Raw genomic sequence first — 17,984 nt, forward strand, 5'->3', positions numbered from 1 at the left:
CTCCCGTAAACCCCCCCGATGGTAAAATGTCTATTTACCATTCTTTTCAGGCGTCTCTGATAGCAAAGCTGATGGCGTCACACTATAATGAGTGAGACTGAACTTCATATTCAGACTGGCTGACACAATGTGTCAACCGCCTGATCCAATCCTCTGTTTTGTAAGATGGAATTCTATTTTCACAAGATGACATCCCTCAACTCTCCCCTGAGCTTTATCGAACAACACCCACTGAAGGATTGACTTTGTGTCGGGCTTGGCCTGTGTGTGTGTGTGTGTGTGTGTGTGTGTGTGTGTGTGTGTGTGTGTGTGTGTGTGTGTGTGTGTGTGTGTGTGTGTGTGTGTGTGTGTGTGTGTGTGTGTGTGTGTGTTGTTTGTGAGTGAAGGGATGCACACAGATTTCCAGGGTTACATCCATCACAGGTCGGCTTCGGACAGCAGCCTTGTCTCTCTGCCTGCCAGAGGCCTGGACTCTCACTGGACTTTTCACACTGAGATGACCTGAACCTGTGCTGGTCTGACATCTTATCCTCCTGTGCGCCCGACATGCAATAGTTCACTCACCAGCACATTCCATCAAGACCCTTACCTCTGTTGCCATAGGAGTATATATTATTGAAAAGAGGTTTTCCAAGTGCAGCAACGGCAGACTTGTCCGCTTTGATACCACTCTGTACAAAAAAATCTATGTATATTTATATATAAATAACCCTGAAAGCTGAGAATAAAGCACATCAGGCCTGTATGTCATGTTACAGGTCACTTCACTTCCTGTGTTATTGTAAAACTTAGCAACTTGTTGTTGCAGATTATATTGTATATCTCACATTTTTACAAAGACAGAGGTTGTTTCTTGAGCTTATTAACCATATGCAAGTGTTTGAGAGCCTGATGCTAGTGGCATGGCTCTGTGGATGGCAGTTGTTCTGCGGGTTGGTTCAGCACATTCTCATACCTGAATGACTGAATGGGCCGATTGTCTCAGTGTCAATAGCCTTCAAAACCCATGTCATTCCCATCAGTCTCTGCTTTACTTTCTGTTAAGTGCTAATAAGCAGATGTCAGCATGCATGATTTCAACTCACATTGGATCCTGGTGTATTGCTGCAGGTCTCAGGTCTGTCAATATGTATAAAACCCAAGTGGGTCCTCACCAACTGGCCATCAGCTGTGCTGATGTGTTATGTCACAATCATTGCAGGTGAAACTCTTTTGAAACTGAGACAGAGTGTGAAGTGTTTTAGAGAAAAAGTACTTCTTTTGAACGTGGCTGCTCATTAATTGATCATTAATCATACACCCAATGTTTCATCATTTCTTTGTCTCTTTTGGAATGTTTTTCTCGCAAATCAGGTTTGTGTAGGTCCTCCACACAGACCTACACAAACCTGACACCTGACACAACGTTTGGCTCCATGTCTGAAGAGGGAAATATGTGGCTTTATTTTTGGAGGAATAAAGAAAGTAAGGACATGGACAACTGTTCAGTCTGACATAAAGCAAAGTGGTTCCACTATAAGCTGCAAGAGACAGTGAAGCATAAAGTGGTTGCAGCTTGGACAGATGGATGGATGATTACTGCTTAGGAAGGAGGAAATGGAAGAAATCATGAAGTCCAAAATTAGAAAGAAGGATAAAATGATGGGTGATGGGGAGGGGAGGGGGAGGGGTATCTCTGCATGAGCATCTCCGGGTGTGTGCATCTGTGTGTGTTTGTGTGTGTTTGTGGCAGTGGGATGAAGAGAGAGACTGACAGGCAGAACTGTATGAGTTGATTAGTTTCCTGCTCACTTATTAGGATGCAGATTAGCTGCATTGAGAAACATCTGGGAGCTTTTCTTAGTCCCTTCTCCACTCTCCACTCCTCACCTCCCTTTTCATCTCTTTTCCTCTTTTGCCAAATCCAGCTCTCTACTTTCATCTTTCCACATTTTTCCTCTCCTTTATTCTCCTCTCTTGTCCCCCCCATCTTTCATTTCCTCCCCTCTCACCCTCTGCAGTGTCTGATTTTTATCTCGCCCTCACCTCTCCTCCTGCCCTCACCCTGCCTTCACTCCTCTCTTGTTTCCCTTCGGCAAAGGTCTCGTTTCCTGTCCCCCTGCTTCCTCTCAGCCTCCCTCAGCCTGTCAGTCAGAGCTGTCTTTTATTGCCTCTTTTCATTTCATTCAAATGACAATGAGGAGATTTACATGGAGCCTTTCAGTGTGGCTGTGTCGTCCGGAGGAGGATTTAACTGGAGGCTGTATATTTAGATTAGTGTGAATACTTTTCCATGTATGCTGCAGCATACAAAGACGACTGAGTGGGAGCTCCTGCACCCATGTTTGTCAAAATAGCATCCAGCAGTAGCTTCTGTTGACAGTTGAAGTGGTAATGGCTCTGTCCGCAAATTTGACTTCAAGCAAGCCATATAACACAGTATTTTACATATTACAGCCATTTTATCCATCACTTACAGGGAGCAATAATTCATATTTCTTAGTGAAGCATCTAATCCTTCTAGAAAAATGGTGATGTTTCCACCTCATGCCCAAAGCAAAGTAGCTGGACACTTTATTATTTTTTATCCTTTTATCATATCAGCTATTCTGGATCCTGACCAAAAACTGAGAAAATGAAATCAGTGTCTTGTGGATTTTCAATAATGTAATCCTGTCTAGTGTAAAGGTGGACTGGATTCATACCTCTATTCTGTTCAGTGTCAATAAAGTAGAAGCTTTGCCACCATTTTGCCAAAAAAAATAGGCATCCTGTCTTTTCAGTCTTTTCACATTTGCATTGACTATCAGTCTGCACATCCGTACGTGTGTCAGTCCGTCCCATTCATGTGCGAGCGATATCTCAAGAACGCCTACAAATGTTCCCTTGGACGCAAGGATGGACATCATAATATTCTGCCAAAACCGTTCTTCCTATTATTCATAGCTTCATAGCAACTTGCCTGGCATGCAAAGGCATTTAACCACAAGTTGGTAATTCTAGTGTTTATGAATATTAAAGGCATCATATTAGAGGTGCAAGTTTCTGAAAAGCATTTTTGATACTTTGTCACTTCTCAGTACAGACACTGAAGGAAGGAAGGAACAGGTTGTCTCTAAACATTTAGCCTCTGTGATGATGCTAAACTTTTTCTAATTGATCATTGCTCATTAACATTGTGGTGGTCACATTGTGTTTGCAGTTCATTAGAAAAGTGAAACGCAGTTGAAGCCACTGCCAGCTGTTCAGGGAAAGTGAGCATACAACAACGTTATAATGATGTTACCCAAAATGAACACTGAGCAGGGACGGCTCCCTCTGGGATTTGAATCCCCACGGCGGTGCAGAGCCTTGTCTTACCTACACTTCGACCAGACAAGACAATAACCAGTTAAGTATGTCTAATGGGGGCAAATGGGGATATTGTTATAGTTTGCAGTTTCACAGGAGACATTTTGTTTGGTGGCAGCTCTTCAGGTAAATGTCCTTTTTATTACAGAGCTTCCATAATAAAATCCAAATGTTTAAAGCTGCATATGCATAGATACACATACACACACACACACAAGCAGTAGACGCTGTACATATCATATGGAAGAATACAGTGTATTTTTTGATTTAGACGTGTAGTTGGTCATTTCTGACGTTGTTGTTGCTATTTATCAGCAGATGTCAGCTTTCTGTTGGTGACTGTGTGTGTTTGACTGGCGGTGTGTGTAAGGAAGCGGCGTGCGTGTCTGTAAGCAGCCCTGCAGTCAGCAAAAGCAGCCTGAAGACAATGAGAGGCGATGAGCATCTCAGGGCCGCTCAGCTGTCACGTTATTGTGTTTGTGTGTCAGTGTGTTTTCCGTGTACAGTGTGTGTGTCTGCTTAGCTCTCGTCGACTAACTCTTGTACCCACTTGCACTGACTCAGCATGTCACTTTCTCCCGTCAAGGGCTGCTCATCGCAATTTCCTTTTTCTGTGTGGATGTTTTTTGTGCGTATGTTAACTGAGCTGGTCCAGCAGCTCAGGAATGTGTTGTGACGTGTGCATGTGATTACCATAGCTCCCTATGGTTTCTTTTTGTAGTGTTCCAGTGGTAATCAGAAATCAGAAATTCCTTTAATAGTTAATTTGTCATTTAATAGGTAAGGTACCTATAGGTCTCCTGAGGGGAACCTGTAAGTGTAGGAATCTGAAGTAGAGGCTGACAAGTGCCTTTACTCCAACCAGCTATGTGGCTTATGCAGCAGCATGGCTGTCGACCATTCGATGCTCATCTTTTATGATGTGCATGAATGTGAAAAAGCAATATAACATGAAAATTAAATCAAAGCATCCACTGTTGGTTAAAAAAAGAATAACTCTTTAGGGAAACAATGTGCAGATTTTTTTTTTTTTTTTTTTTTTTTTTAAGTCACACACAGAAATGAATTCCTGATGAAATTAGCTCCCTGCATGGAGATGATAATATTGTTGTGTCCTCAGGGGTGGATGAGAATGCATTAAAAGATCATATCTGTTGCAAAATTATAGTGGTGACAAGGTGCAATGTTTATAAGTATAAGAAGGACTAAAATTAAGTGTGCCAATCTGTTATCTGTGTATAAAATGTATTCTGCACAATAGGGATTAGAGATTTAAGTATGTATCATTAAAAAAGCTGGAGACTACTTAACAATAATGCATTTAGTCATAGCAGGAGTTAAGAGGGGCTCCTCCTTTGTGTAAAGTAATCTATATAAGATTTTCACATAATGATGAGACAACACTTAGCATGATGTTGTTGATTCCCTGCTCTCCCTGTTTTCTCATACACAGTCAAATATAAGTCAGTAGGGATTATTTTAAATTCAGGTTATCTTTTAAATCGTCATTCAGTTCCTTAATAGCACATGAAAGTTTTCTGAGATTCATTAGAATGTCAGATGAAATTATTGCTTGTGCATATGAAGGCATGCTTAAAATTACAGCTTGCTCATTAATATTTAATGTCTACACCTCAGACGCAGAACATTTATTTCAAAGCTGCTACGCTTTAACAAGAAGGTAGTGTTTTTCTTATTTCAACATTTTTAGTACATCCCCATTCATCTGCGGTCTCTAGGACACACTTGAATGAATTAGTTCAAGGAAGTACATTTATAGGCTCCCTTGTCCCCACAGTTCTTGAAACATTCATACAACATTCCTGCCATTTAGTAGCACTAATAACACTAGAGAACACCAGAACGGTAGTTCTTAGTGGTGAGAAAAATGCTTAATTTCTAGTGCCCCAGACATGTAACTGGCAGCACAGATTAAAAGCACCAAGGCCCCCTCAGAAGTGGCAGAATGCTGTATATAACAAATTATGCACTGACATCGAACGCCAGCAGTGTACCTTAGTTCAATCTGAATTACATCTAACTGGCAGCTGTCGTCAAGTTGTCACTGAAAACTCAACAAGACCTGACATATTGATCAATAAAGTATCTGATCACTGAACTTTTGATCATCCAAACAGAGAGCTGTGATACTCTTAGGACAGACAAGTCTTTTCGGGGTCCTGGGCAAAAGAATCCACCGCGTTTTTCAAATCCAGAGATCTGGGGCAGCCTGGTAACCCACCTGGTAGATCACATATCATGTACCAACTCTGAAATCTCAAATGCTGCTCCGGTCATTTGCTGCATGCCATCCCCTCTCTCTCACCACCTTTCCTTTCCCTTCCGAAAACACGTGATCTCTCCCACAGTCTGTGACTGACCAATGTCGACATTTTTTTGTTTTAAACAAGCATGGATTGGGAAAAGCAAGTAGATGATCAGGATGCACTGGTTAAGCATTCCACACACAAGCCAGCTGATCCCTAATTTTGGGATGTTCATTTCTTCACAGAGTCAATCTGTCACTGAATGTACACAGAGTGTGTCTTTCTGTTGTGTTGTGTTACCAGAATTCAGTACTTTAACATGTTTTTGTCATGGATTTTCGTGAATTAATGAATGTAAAAATGCCTATAAAATTCCAGAGCCCTTCAAAAACATTTATGATAGCATTACTTCAAATATACTTTTTGCACTTTGAATTTCATCCTTTTTGCCGTCCATACGCTTTCCCGTTTGTGTTGCAACATTTTGTGTGCTTCATTTATTTTGTTCTCACCTCGCTATGAATGAGCTGTGCTTATTTTTCTCCCTTTCACAATCTCAGTCACAGAAATGTTCTGTACCACACATGTCACAAAACACACTCACAGACTCGTACAGACTCCACATAGCAGTTCATCCTCTACTTGATTCAGTTAGTCCTGTGAAGGAGCTGCCATCAGTCTTAATGTTGCTATAGAAAATAGGTGTGTGTGTGTGTGTGTGTGTGTGTGTGTGTGTGTGTGTGTGTGTGTGTGTGTGTGTGTGTGTGTGTGTGTGTGTGTGTGTGTGTGTGTGTGTGTGTGTGTGTGTGAGAAAGAGAGAGAGAGAGAGAGAGAGAGAGAGAGGGACTGTTGCATTGCCAAGAGATGAAATGTGTTCCTCACAGGATGTGTGATAGCTATTCCAGGGATCTTGTTTTGGCCATGGAGGAGGTGTTATGTACTTGTTACATGTCAACCAAAGATTAAAGTATGGGGAACAAAGCAGCCTCACAAAAGAAGCACCAGATTTGAGCTTCCGCTCCCTCATAAGTGTGGTGACTCGCCTGCACAGGCAGAAAAAATGAATCCCCACCCTGACACAGACTCATCCACTTCCTGGAGCGACGGCGTGCCCATTGAGTTGTGAAGGACTTCTGCATTCATGCATTCTGTGTCTATCTTTTTCCTCTCTCTGTCTCTTTATGCATCATTGAATTCTTGTCATGAAGTTCTTAATGTAGCATGTGTGTGTCCCTGCTCACTGATTAATTTTACTTTTTCTTTTTTCCCTTTCCTTACATACCTTGTAGTGTATACCCTGTGTGTATGTGTAAAGACCTCCAATTAAAAGAGCCTCCTCTTTGCTTTTGACTTTATTTGGATTTTCACATTTGACAGGAAATCAAAAGGAGAAAGAGAGTTTAGCATGAGGCAAGGGCGCTCTGACAGTGTTTTCCAAGTGTGATTTAGCTTTATTATATCTCCACTGGGAAATTAAAATGTCACAAAAATGACACAGGCTTTTTGTCTTCCATCACAAACCAAAGGCCACCATGCACATCAGTTGCTCTCAAACGTGTCCATTTAAATTTACAGGAAACACCTCGTTTCACTTGTTTCCCAATCAGAGACTATACTGACAATCAACTTCTGACATACAGTGTATCTGTATTCAGGCTGCAGGTCATTGTTTGTTCCTTTCAGTCGTTTTATTTGCTGTCATCTTTGTCTTTCCTGTGGCGTTCTGTGATATGAGGATATATTTCACATCCTACTATGTATTTAGATGTTTGTTGCCAGATTAACACCGACAATTACAAGTTGGTGTCACAGTTTGTGCTTCAGCCTAAAGAAATGCAGGGACTCCTTTGGGAAGAGCGTCTTTACAAATGTCCAGTTTTTCTTAACCGATCTGTTTACCGCACAGGCATGAAGAAGGATTTCTACTGAAGTGAACATAGTTATTTTGTTGGCATTATCAGTTATTACTTTGTTAAATGAATCCTTATTGTGAGGGGAAGGCCTCTCATCCTGATAATAATTCTTTTGGGTGATATATCTTCAGATATCACAATGTCTGCCATGGTATGAATACGATTCAGTTCAGTTCAGAGGCCTGCAGTCAGTCAAACAATGTCATATATGCCCAGTTAACACACCTTTTACTGTATGTTCTGCTTTTGGGCATAAAAGACAAATACATAAATAATCCACTAACACACAAAACATGGCTTTACAGCAAGAACATTTGCTAAAAGTATATAATTCAGCTCAATAATTTATATAGAGAGCAACAAGTTGGTGACCTGCTAAGTGAGGTGCTCTGTTTGTCCTCCAGAATCCAAAATATTTCAACAGTGCTGTTTTATCCAAGAAGTGAGCGAATATCTTAGTCGTCTCGGCTACTGGCTATTATTCACCCTGTTAGGATGTTTTGGAAGAAGGTGTGCTTGACACACAAGCCTGCAGAGACATGCAGAAGATATTGCAAAATTAAGGGATCTCTCTCAGGATGATGTTATGGATAAACGTCTCTACTTTGCATGAATTTTGTGTTTCTGATCACTTTGGTGCGTAAGACTAAACTTCCACTGACACTCATGAAGGCTTCGATCTTTTCGGAGCGAAGTAACCTCATGGGGTTTTTTTTTTGTTTGTTTGTTTTAGTTCCTTCAGCATTATTCAACTTCAGTCAACTACTAGGCCACTATAGTAGCCTGAAACAACCTTGAGCTTTGACAGCGAAGGGTACCGTATTCATCTTAGAGGTTCCACATGTCTTTCTCTCATATGTGACCAACAAATATATAAAGATATTATTGAAGTTGATACAGTCTCAGTAAATTATGGACAACACACAACAGCCTTGATGAGAGATTAAAGTGTTTTTCCCGCTAAAAGTTGGTTTTGAAATGAAGCCTGATTAACAGGGACGCTAACGAGCAGCTGGTATGCAGTGTGGTCAGTCAGGGTCAAGGAACACATGTTTGTCTTTGATGGGTGCTCTGTCTGAAAACCGCTTCAGGCATATACTTAATAAGCTTGTGAACTTCAAAGCAGCAAATTTATCTCTGCCACATGTACGGCATTTCCCTTTAAATCAAAGCTTTTAACAAAATCTTGTCACTGCTTGTTGTTTATTTACTAGAAAAGAAGGGTTACAACAAGGAGGGATCCGAGTACAAGAAAGTGGTGCAATGCAGTCCTCAACCCTGGACCAGTATTCTATTTGCTGACAACACTGGCTCAATGACACAGCTAAAAGCTAACCGTAGGATGCCAACATGCTGATATTCATATAATCACAATCATAGTTTAGACTGTTAGTATTCTATTCATGAATAAACATGAAGTAGAGCTGGGGCTGATGGGAATGTCAATGATTTTACAGATATTCGGTGTGAGGGATCTGAAACACCAGGCCAAAGGTCAGCTGTAGGCTAATGTTGGTGTCATGTATGAGCTTCTGTGACTCAGGTTGTTGTGGTGGGTGCTGCACCATCAGCAGCACGGATACAAATCACTGATTGGCTGTTCAGCAAAGTGAATCAGTGCATGAGAGGTACAATGGAAGAAGAAAGCACCCTGAGCCTGTCGCTGTAGTGTCCGTGATTTCAACTTTTCAAGTGTGGGTTGTCCTTTTTTCACAACTCCAGCTCTTCACCTGCCATTTCAATTTTTTATGAGACTTATTGTCAATTACACATTGCTGTGTTAGCAGTATTTGTTTAAACATCCAATCAGTGCTTTATTGATTAGTCCTTGCGGTGTGTTCAAGTGAAGCGATGCAACAGTCGGCCTACACTGGGGCCAATTCCAAAAATGTTAGATAAGTCTTTTTTTTTTCTTTTTTTTTTTGTTTACCTGATAATGGAGCAAGATGAAAAGTGGTTCGTGCTGAAGGGCCATGTACATTTCTCTTTTCATTTTATGTCAGTTAGTGTTTCTTTTACAACTGCGACCTTGTGTTGGCACTAAAGAAAAAACTAGGTGATCATCTAGTACTGAAAGTGTGAACTGACCTGGTGGACAGGCAGATTTCACCATCCTAAATCTTTACCAGTGGTGGATACTGAGCGGCGAAAATCTGTACACAATACAAGTAAAGTCACATTTCTGAAATATTACTCTGTTACAATTAAAAGACATACTGGTAGAAAAATAATACTTTAGTAAAAGTACAAGTTATTCTTCTCAAACAGCACTCAGAGTATTAGTTACTTTTTAATTGTCGATGTTTACTTCATTATCAGTAGCAGGCGTCCTATCAAAGGGGTTTCTGTTCCTCCAGGTCTTCAGACTGAGTTTCTCCTGCTCTGTTCAGCTCAGTGGTCACGGTCACCTCTATAAACTTGTGTCTGCTGCAGAGTTTGTGGTTTTTGTCTAAATGTCAGGCTTTTCATTGGCCCAAGAATAACATGGAAAATTACCCAACTGCAGTAATTTGACTTCTGCTCCTTTTCCATTTCACATTGTGAGGTTTAAAGCTCATAGTGACACGAAGGTTGATTGTTGTAAATATCCTTCACAAATGCACACCATACAGGGAGCTGAAGATGGGTGTGGTGTGAATACCTCGCTTCTTTCACCAAGATGAAAATATATAGACATGTGTGTGAAAAATGAAATTAGTGGGTAGAGTGTTGACACAAGTGTCTCTCAGAGATGTTGTGAACTGACACATTTGTAGAAACAACCGCTGTGAATAGCCCTTTAGACCCCATTGTATTTAAGCCTTTCTTAATGGTCATCATTTATTCATGCTCAGTGGTGGACAGCTATGAAATGTTCTTTTCAGTGTAAAAGAATGAATAAAGGGACCTTGGTGCTAAGTGAATGGGCAAGTATGACAACAAACACTAACACACTATGAGGGAGCTATGTGAAAGGATGGATTGTGGCTAAATAAATCGGTGAATGGAGCACATGTAAAAGGGAACCTTCCACAGTTTGATACGAATATCAGATTTACTTCTGCATTCAGGGTCAGCTGTCCCCTGCCTTTGTTCCACAGTAAAAAGAACAGATTTCAAAGCAAACTAAACTAACTAAACTTAATTAAATGCTGAATTACAGCCCTCACTTTTCCTCAGATGGGTTATGGAGGCGATGTGTACATTAAGTGTTTGTAATTAACATGGTTGTGGGTGATTTAAAGATGAACAATATCATCTATACGGTGTGACTGAGCCGGGGGAACTGTGATGTTCCCTTTGAATAGAGGCGTTGAGTTTGGCTGGTGTGTATTGCAGCAGTGGGTGCAGACCTTATTAACGGAGTATTGGGCTTCAGTGTGACTCCATCAGGCAAATCAAGGCAACCTAGACCTAGGACCTGATTAGTATGCTAATAAAGTCTCCTCTAATGACTGATTAGCAATTCAGCAGATTTTGTTCCTCGCTCTGCTTGTACACACAAATAAGTGAAACGCTCTCTTAGCATGCACGTATACACGCACACGCCATGATAATAGTTTGCACATTTATTTTTTATGTTTCTCATTGCTGGCGATGTATTTGAGACTCTCCCTCCCTCCCCTCTTTGGTTGTTTGTCTTGTCCACGCTCACCTGGCACACAGAAAGGATGATTAAATTGTTTGAAATATAATTTGAATGTGCGGAGCGCTTAAGCACAGTTATTATGGAGGATATTGTTTCTTGTTTGTCCGTCTGTTTGTTCTGACTGACAGCAGCAGAAAAGTTTATTCTCTGTGTGAGTTTGACCTGCCTGTTGTTTGATACATGAAGATTCACTCAGTGCACGACAACAGCACCGTCACAGATGACACTGACAGCAGAGTGCATTATTGTGTTGGACATGTAACACATGGTGAGCAACATGTCTAACCCTCCTCCATCTGTGTGTTCCTCAGTGCTCAGCGGCCTCTGCTCCAACGACTGTCCGGAAGATGTCAAGGTAGGAAATCTGTCTTCGTTTGTCCACTTTTCTCCTCACAGCATAAACCAAATATTGTGTGATAAGATTGTTTCTTATGTCTCTGACCACTGACTGGTGTGACCAGGTGTATCTGTCTGTCCCCATTTCACTTTTCTTTCCATGCATGTATCTTAATCTTCCTAAAGAGCCATGTACTCAGCACTGTTTCAGCAGTAAGAGAGAGACTGGCTTGAATATCCTAATTTCTGGCTGAACTTCTTCTCTACAGGGAGGATAAACTTTATATTCAGGAAATTAAGGAAAGGGATTTGAATTGGTGATGTGTTTTTGAGCTCTAAGGCAGTATAAGCTCCTCTTTTTATGTGAAGCACCTTTCTTTTAGTGCAGCCTGGAAAACATTACAAAAAATGGAAAAGGGCAAGAATATTTTTTTGAATATTTTTTTTATGTGATAAAATATCACCTGATTTCCACCAGTGAGCATCCTCTTTTTATTTATTGTCAGTAGCACATGCTTTTACTGTACAGTATCTCAGATTTTTCAATAAAAGAAAATCTGTGTAAGAGCAAATTAACACCAGGTGAGCCTTTCCCAACTCCTGCATTTGAGGCGTGTGGGGTTCATTGAATGTTGTTGTTCAGAGTCACTTTGAAGGCGATAGCCTCTGCTCAAAGAGGGTTGTGTTCGTTCATTTTATGAGTAACACTATCTGTTCGTAGTTTACCTCCTGCTCACATTTTCTTACATATCCAAGGCTTCATATCTGAGCTTCTGTGATGAGGCCAGACAGCTCTGATTGGGTCGATACATGCAAGCTTCTACAGGGTTAAGTTCTGCCTTAAACTTGGTGGTCCCAGTTTGACCTTGGAAAAGAGAATTGCATCAGTGCGTACTTACAAGAAGCAGATACCACCATATACAAACATGGAGCAGGTAAATACAAAAGAAGAACACATTAACAGGCGGTATACAAAAAAAGTGTTCAATCACTCAGTTGAAACAGTAGAAATATGACAAAGTAATGCTCCAGCATTGTGCCTGGCACACAGTTGATTAGACAGGATAGTGTGGCACCAGGGGGACAAAAACAATTAAGCCAGGTTCAAATGTTTCGTCAGATGAACCTTTTTTTCACTATATTTTCTCAGAAGCCTTCTGCTTGAGCACAGTGGCTTCAGTGAAATGAAGAAGGGAGCTACTTGTTGCTTTAGACACGTTCTTACACATTCATCTATAAGATCCTTTTTCAGGGTAAAGAACTCAGAGTTGAAATGAGCTGAGCAGTAAACAATGCCCTACTCCTTTACATTAACTGAAGGATGTAGCTACTAGTTACATTACAGAGCAGCTCCGACAGCACATATCAGAGTCCAGCTCACTCAAATGGAACAACCTCCATCCCTGATCGAGAGGAGCCGATGTGCACTGACCCACAGAAATTGACCCACAATGTTTGACTTGCATCATTGAGGCTGTGTGAATGGGGTATAATGTTACAAATATACTCAGAAGTTAAAAAAAAAAGAAAAGAAAGAAAGAAAAAAGAGGCCTCTGGCATGGTAAAGTGTGATGGAGTCAGTCACTGACAGGCTGGGAATGAACCTCAAAAATGAACTTTTTCACAAATTGGAGCTTCTGAACTATAAATGCGCTTTTAAAGTTGAATGAAGCCATCAGTTTCTGGAGCATTTAGCTTTAAGCTCCTTTCATTCGTCCCAGAGAGCTAATGTCTGAGGATCATGTGTAGGTGGACAGAGAAATGAGACAGAAATGCAGCAGCCGAGCATCACTCCTTATACAACCTCTCACCAGTGGAAGGCCCTTTGCAGAGCACATTAGCTCTGCCATCAACAGGAGGCTGCCGGTGTTGGAGTTGTTGTGGTTTTCTGTCTGTCTACTCTTCTACCCGCTTGTTGTCAAACTGAAAGGTATGATGAATGCTGTAGATGAGTGGAGCTCGCGGCTGTTTCTCCTCCTCTCCTCTCTCATCCATCACCCCCTCTATCTTTTCATTTCACTCTGCCGCTCCTCTTCTTCTTAGTCATACCTCTCTTCCTCTTTCGTTCAGCCCACTAATCTGCTCCTCTATGCTCTCTCTCCCTCTCTCTCTCTCCCTCGCTCACTCTCTCTCTCTTTCCTTTTTTGACCTCATTTCTATTCCTCCCTCACCCGACTGCTCAGTGTCACAGCATATAGGGCCAAGTCTCTGCTTGCAAGTGTAACAGGCCTCGTGATTAGCTGATGTAAAGCGAAGGATGGCGCGACAGATCTCTTCATTAGTCGTCATCCTTTCATAATGAAGAGATAAGACGACCCCTCTGAATCCGCCCACACAGGCGTCACAAACACGCTGCCGTCACACTCATTTATGCTCAGTCAGATTCCAGCCAGCTAGGTCAGACATTTGCCTGGTCACCTAGTGAAAATGAAACTAAAACGCTGCTCAAGGTCACTGTGCTGACAAAATGCCTGCGTGTCTTTCTGCCCACGCACTCTTGTTGCTTCTCTTATTCTTTTCCATCCCTGCCTGCTTCTTGCTGTCTGTCCTCTTCCGCCCTGACAGCCAGCTGATGTGAAAAAACATACTTGCAAAATGTCAAAATATGACTGTCTTTTTATTTGTGTTTGTATGTGTGTTATTGCAGCCTTTTGGTGTTAACCAGCCAGGTCCCTATGTAATGTACACCACAGTGGACTCCAACGGCTACCTGAAAAATGCCTCAGGTAAGTACTTTTTTAATAAATGTCTTACCACGGTAGCTTTCACATCTTATGCTAAACAGCCCGCCTCAGTGACAGAGAATAGCCAGAGAGGGATTTATATTTCTGAAAATGTCACCGCCTGAGCTCTTAGACATCCATGTCAGATTTATTAATAACTTAACCTCCTAACAATGACAGCTGTCCTTAGTCTGGCTGAACCCCACAGGGTTTGTTTAGGAGGATTTTAAGAAAGGATTGAATGAGAGAAGGAGGCACGTATTGATTTATATTCTAGCTTTATTTTGTAGTTTTTTTAATAAATGAGAAAATAGCCTCTGTGCCTTAAAGACAAAAGCTGAGCTGAAAGGGCAGTTAAAGAAAAGGCTAAATCAAGGTCCTCCCAGAGACGACTGTTAAAGGAGAATTAGTCAGTTTGATAAGGCTGTTAAGCTTGTGAGGAGTTCACATTTTTCTCTCTGCATTTGAAAGTACATTTGGGACTTGTTGGACTACTATATTTGCCTATGACTTTAAATACAGTTCTCACTCAAATTTGTGTTTTGTAGAATGTTTTAATATATCTTAATATAAGTTTGTAACAGGAAAATGAATATTCAGCTGTTGCTTGTCAGGATTGATTTTTTACAGTTTTCAGACACTATCAATCAGATATTTAGCCTGGAGTTACTGCAGTGGAACTGTCTGTGGGATACAGCTTTCTCATAGTTGCTGCAAGGCTATCGTGGAAATATGCTGTGAAAGCTTGCAAAGCACCAGGGGTCTTTTATCCTGTGAAGTTTCTTCCACAGTGAAGCATCATTCAACAAGCTGTAGCTTCCTCATTTCTTCCTCTCACTTCAGTCCAGGGCACACGTCTTTCTGCGAGGAGTCAGAATTTAGTTTTTGTTACAATTTGGAAAGCCACAGAAGAGTTGAGCATGTATATGGTTTTGTTTCGGAGAGCTGAATCACCTGCAGCTCTCTTTACATGTGTTACTTCTTTTGATAATCTTCATAAAAGCTGATAGTAAGTTTACATGGAACTAGTTAGGACAGAGTCAAGAACAGGGCTTCAACTGATTAATATTTTCATTAATGATTAATCTGATGATTATTTTTGCAATTAGTCGTTTAGCCGACAAACAAATAAGAAAACATCTTCAAGCTGCTACTTTTATCCAACCAACAGTGTAAAACCCAAATACTCTTACTGAATAATATTAAATATAATAAATTACAAAGAGAGCAGCAAATCCTTAAATTTAAGAAGTTAACAAGCAAACGTTAGACGTATGTACTTCCAAGAATAACTTATTTTTAAAAATAATTAGAGATTCAGTTTCTTTCCATCAACAAATCAATCGAATGATCACTGCAGCTTGAATCAAGAGCGATGGAGGTAAATTTGTGTTGCTCATTAGAGTGTTTTTATTAAGAAAAGCTCCGGTCCCTGTATCCTCGAGGGGCCACTCCCTTCTGTTACTGTTCACCAGTCCTCTAAACATCTTCAACATCTGGCTGTGTTCTGGACCATGCTGTACAGGTTTTGGTCACAATTAAACCTCTCACATTGAATATGACGAATATTTTCTTAATGGAATCCTTTGTATAATCTTTATGTTGTATCCTGTAGGGTCCTTGGGTAAATAAGTCAAAACAACTAAACTTAAAGGACGATTTGTCTGAGCTGATTCTAAACACACCGCAATGACAAGAAGGGCTGGAAGAAGAATGGAAGGCTGCAGGGTCTCTGCAGATACACGACACTAAGACGCGTATTCTCCCCATGTCAGTCTCCTTCTCGGCCCTTCTGTCTTGTTAGGTTTTTTACATCATTTCTCACTATGTGTGTTGTGCATTATATGCACAGTTGAAATTAGTCTTGTGATGTTGGGAAGGTCGTGTGCAGTGATGAAAAATAATTATTTCAAATGCAATAAAACTAGAGTGATGGCCTGTTTGTAAAATGTAGAAAGAGCAGATATTTGTGATGAAATGTAATAATGAAAAGTTAAAAGTTCTCTCAAAAATAAATATTCAAGTAAATCACAGATACATGAAAATATAATTAGCAAATTCCAATAAACTGTAAGGCGGGACATATCACATGTTCATTTGGCTCACATCATAAGTACAGTAACAAAGTATTTGTGGTACCCTTTCTTACCGCTTCAGACTGATAGGAGTACATTCATATGCAGAGACAAAGATGCATAGAAGGATGAGACAAGACATGGAGGACAGCAGTGCTGTGCCGTATTAGCTGCAGTTAACCTAGTTGACGTTACATTGTGGGAAGGACGCAGAGCTGGATGAGGACAAGATGCCCTGACAGCCTGGGGTCAGGGATATATATAGTCTGTGTGTGTGTGTGTGTGTGTGTGTGTGTGTGTGTGTGTGTGTGTGTGTGTGTGTGTGTGTGTGTGTGTGTGTGTGTGTGTGTGTCTGCACTCCTGTGTGCAGCATAATCCCACTGTGTCAGATTCCATTGTTTCATTTATCTGTTGGCACAGTTGGAATATATATACGTACTTAAAGATTGAGTAGACAGATCACAGTCCAGCATCATTATTATTTCACCAGCAATAGACAGCTTTAAGCTTCTTGTTACAAAACCGTGTTGAAACTAATCTTCCAAAGGCTGCAGAGTTTTCAATTAGCTCTTCTGTGTCCAAGCCCAAAAACTCTGAGTGGACAAAATATTAAAACCAGCCATCCTGTACTTAGCTGTCTTAAAGCGTGACGAAAACGCCACAGCTTCCTTCCCTCTCCAAACACTCCACTGGTTTAAGATATGCAGTTACACAGGCGTAAAGAGAAATGGTGAAAGCTTGGGAGTGAGGGGATGAGGGAGATGAGGGGGATGAGGGGGGAGGCCTATCACCACCTGCACCCACATCCACTGCAGAGAAGATGGACCGTGATATAGAATCCCACTAAATGTGGAGGCGGAGAGTTTTAAAATCACACTAAAGGGAGACAGTGAAAAAGATCCAGTGATCATCTTCAGTCTGAACTACAGGTAAAATAAACTGAAACATCTGCAGCATGTAAGGAAATAGTTTACATCTGTAAAGATGCATTTTTCAAGGCCTTGCAGTCCTACATGGCCAAAAGTATTTGGACACTAAAAACATAACACACACCGCAAAACCATAGGAAAAAAATGCAGCTTCCACTCTTCTCAGAGGCTTTGAATGAGATTCTTTATCCTGGATGCAAGAATTTGCTCCCATTCACCCGGTATAGGCTGGCCTGCTCACTGTCCTCTTTTCAAATAATCCTAAAGGTGTTGAATGTGACTGAGGTCAGGGCTCTGACACCGTTAGTGAGTTTCAGCTCATTATACAGCCAGCCAGCCCTTAACTTTACTGTTTTCGTTGACTTTCACAGCTGTTATTGTCATTTTTGGCAGTAAAGCTCTAAAAGCCAGCTGAACACTACCTGCTCAGCATCAAACAGCTGACAGACTCTGTTAGCGACTAGCTGGTGGACACAGTGGAGCATTAAGCAGAATAAAAAGCCAGATATTTCCCTCAGGAGTTGGTTAAGACCCAAAACAGAGCTAAAATAGAATGAAGATCCCAGACTGAAGTGTACAAAAGTATGGAGGCTGGGCTGTCCACATGCTTTTGATTGTTGGAGAAATATGGTAGAATTTATAATTTTGCGTGATAATTTGTCAACACTAACAGATTTACTGTTAGACGTGTTATTCTTCAAAGAAGCCTTTCTTACTTTATGAGTACTTCACAACTGGAAAATGAATGATATCCTCACTGAATCACTTTTGTCTGCCAGATAT

General features: G+C 40.9%; 1 protein-coding gene across 1 annotated transcript in view; it reads left to right on the forward strand.

Annotated features, from left to right (window-relative positions):
* Positions 1 to 17,984, forward strand: part of itfg1 (integrin alpha FG-GAP repeat containing 1) — a 138,183-nt gene that overhangs the window by 93,683 nt on the left and 26,516 nt on the right. Inside the window, exons 13-14 of the mRNA XM_037094518.1 lie at positions 11,450 to 11,493; positions 14,122 to 14,200. Of these exons, the coding sequence (XP_036950413.1) occupies positions 11,450 to 11,493; positions 14,122 to 14,200 (123 nt within the window). The remainder of the gene's footprint in view (positions 1 to 11,449; positions 11,494 to 14,121; positions 14,201 to 17,984) is intronic.

Source organism: Acanthopagrus latus, chromosome 4, assembly GCF_904848185.1.
Source record: "Acanthopagrus latus isolate v.2019 chromosome 4, fAcaLat1.1, whole genome shotgun sequence".
Classification (NCBI taxonomy): domain Eukaryota; kingdom Metazoa; phylum Chordata; class Actinopteri; order Spariformes; family Sparidae; genus Acanthopagrus; species Acanthopagrus latus.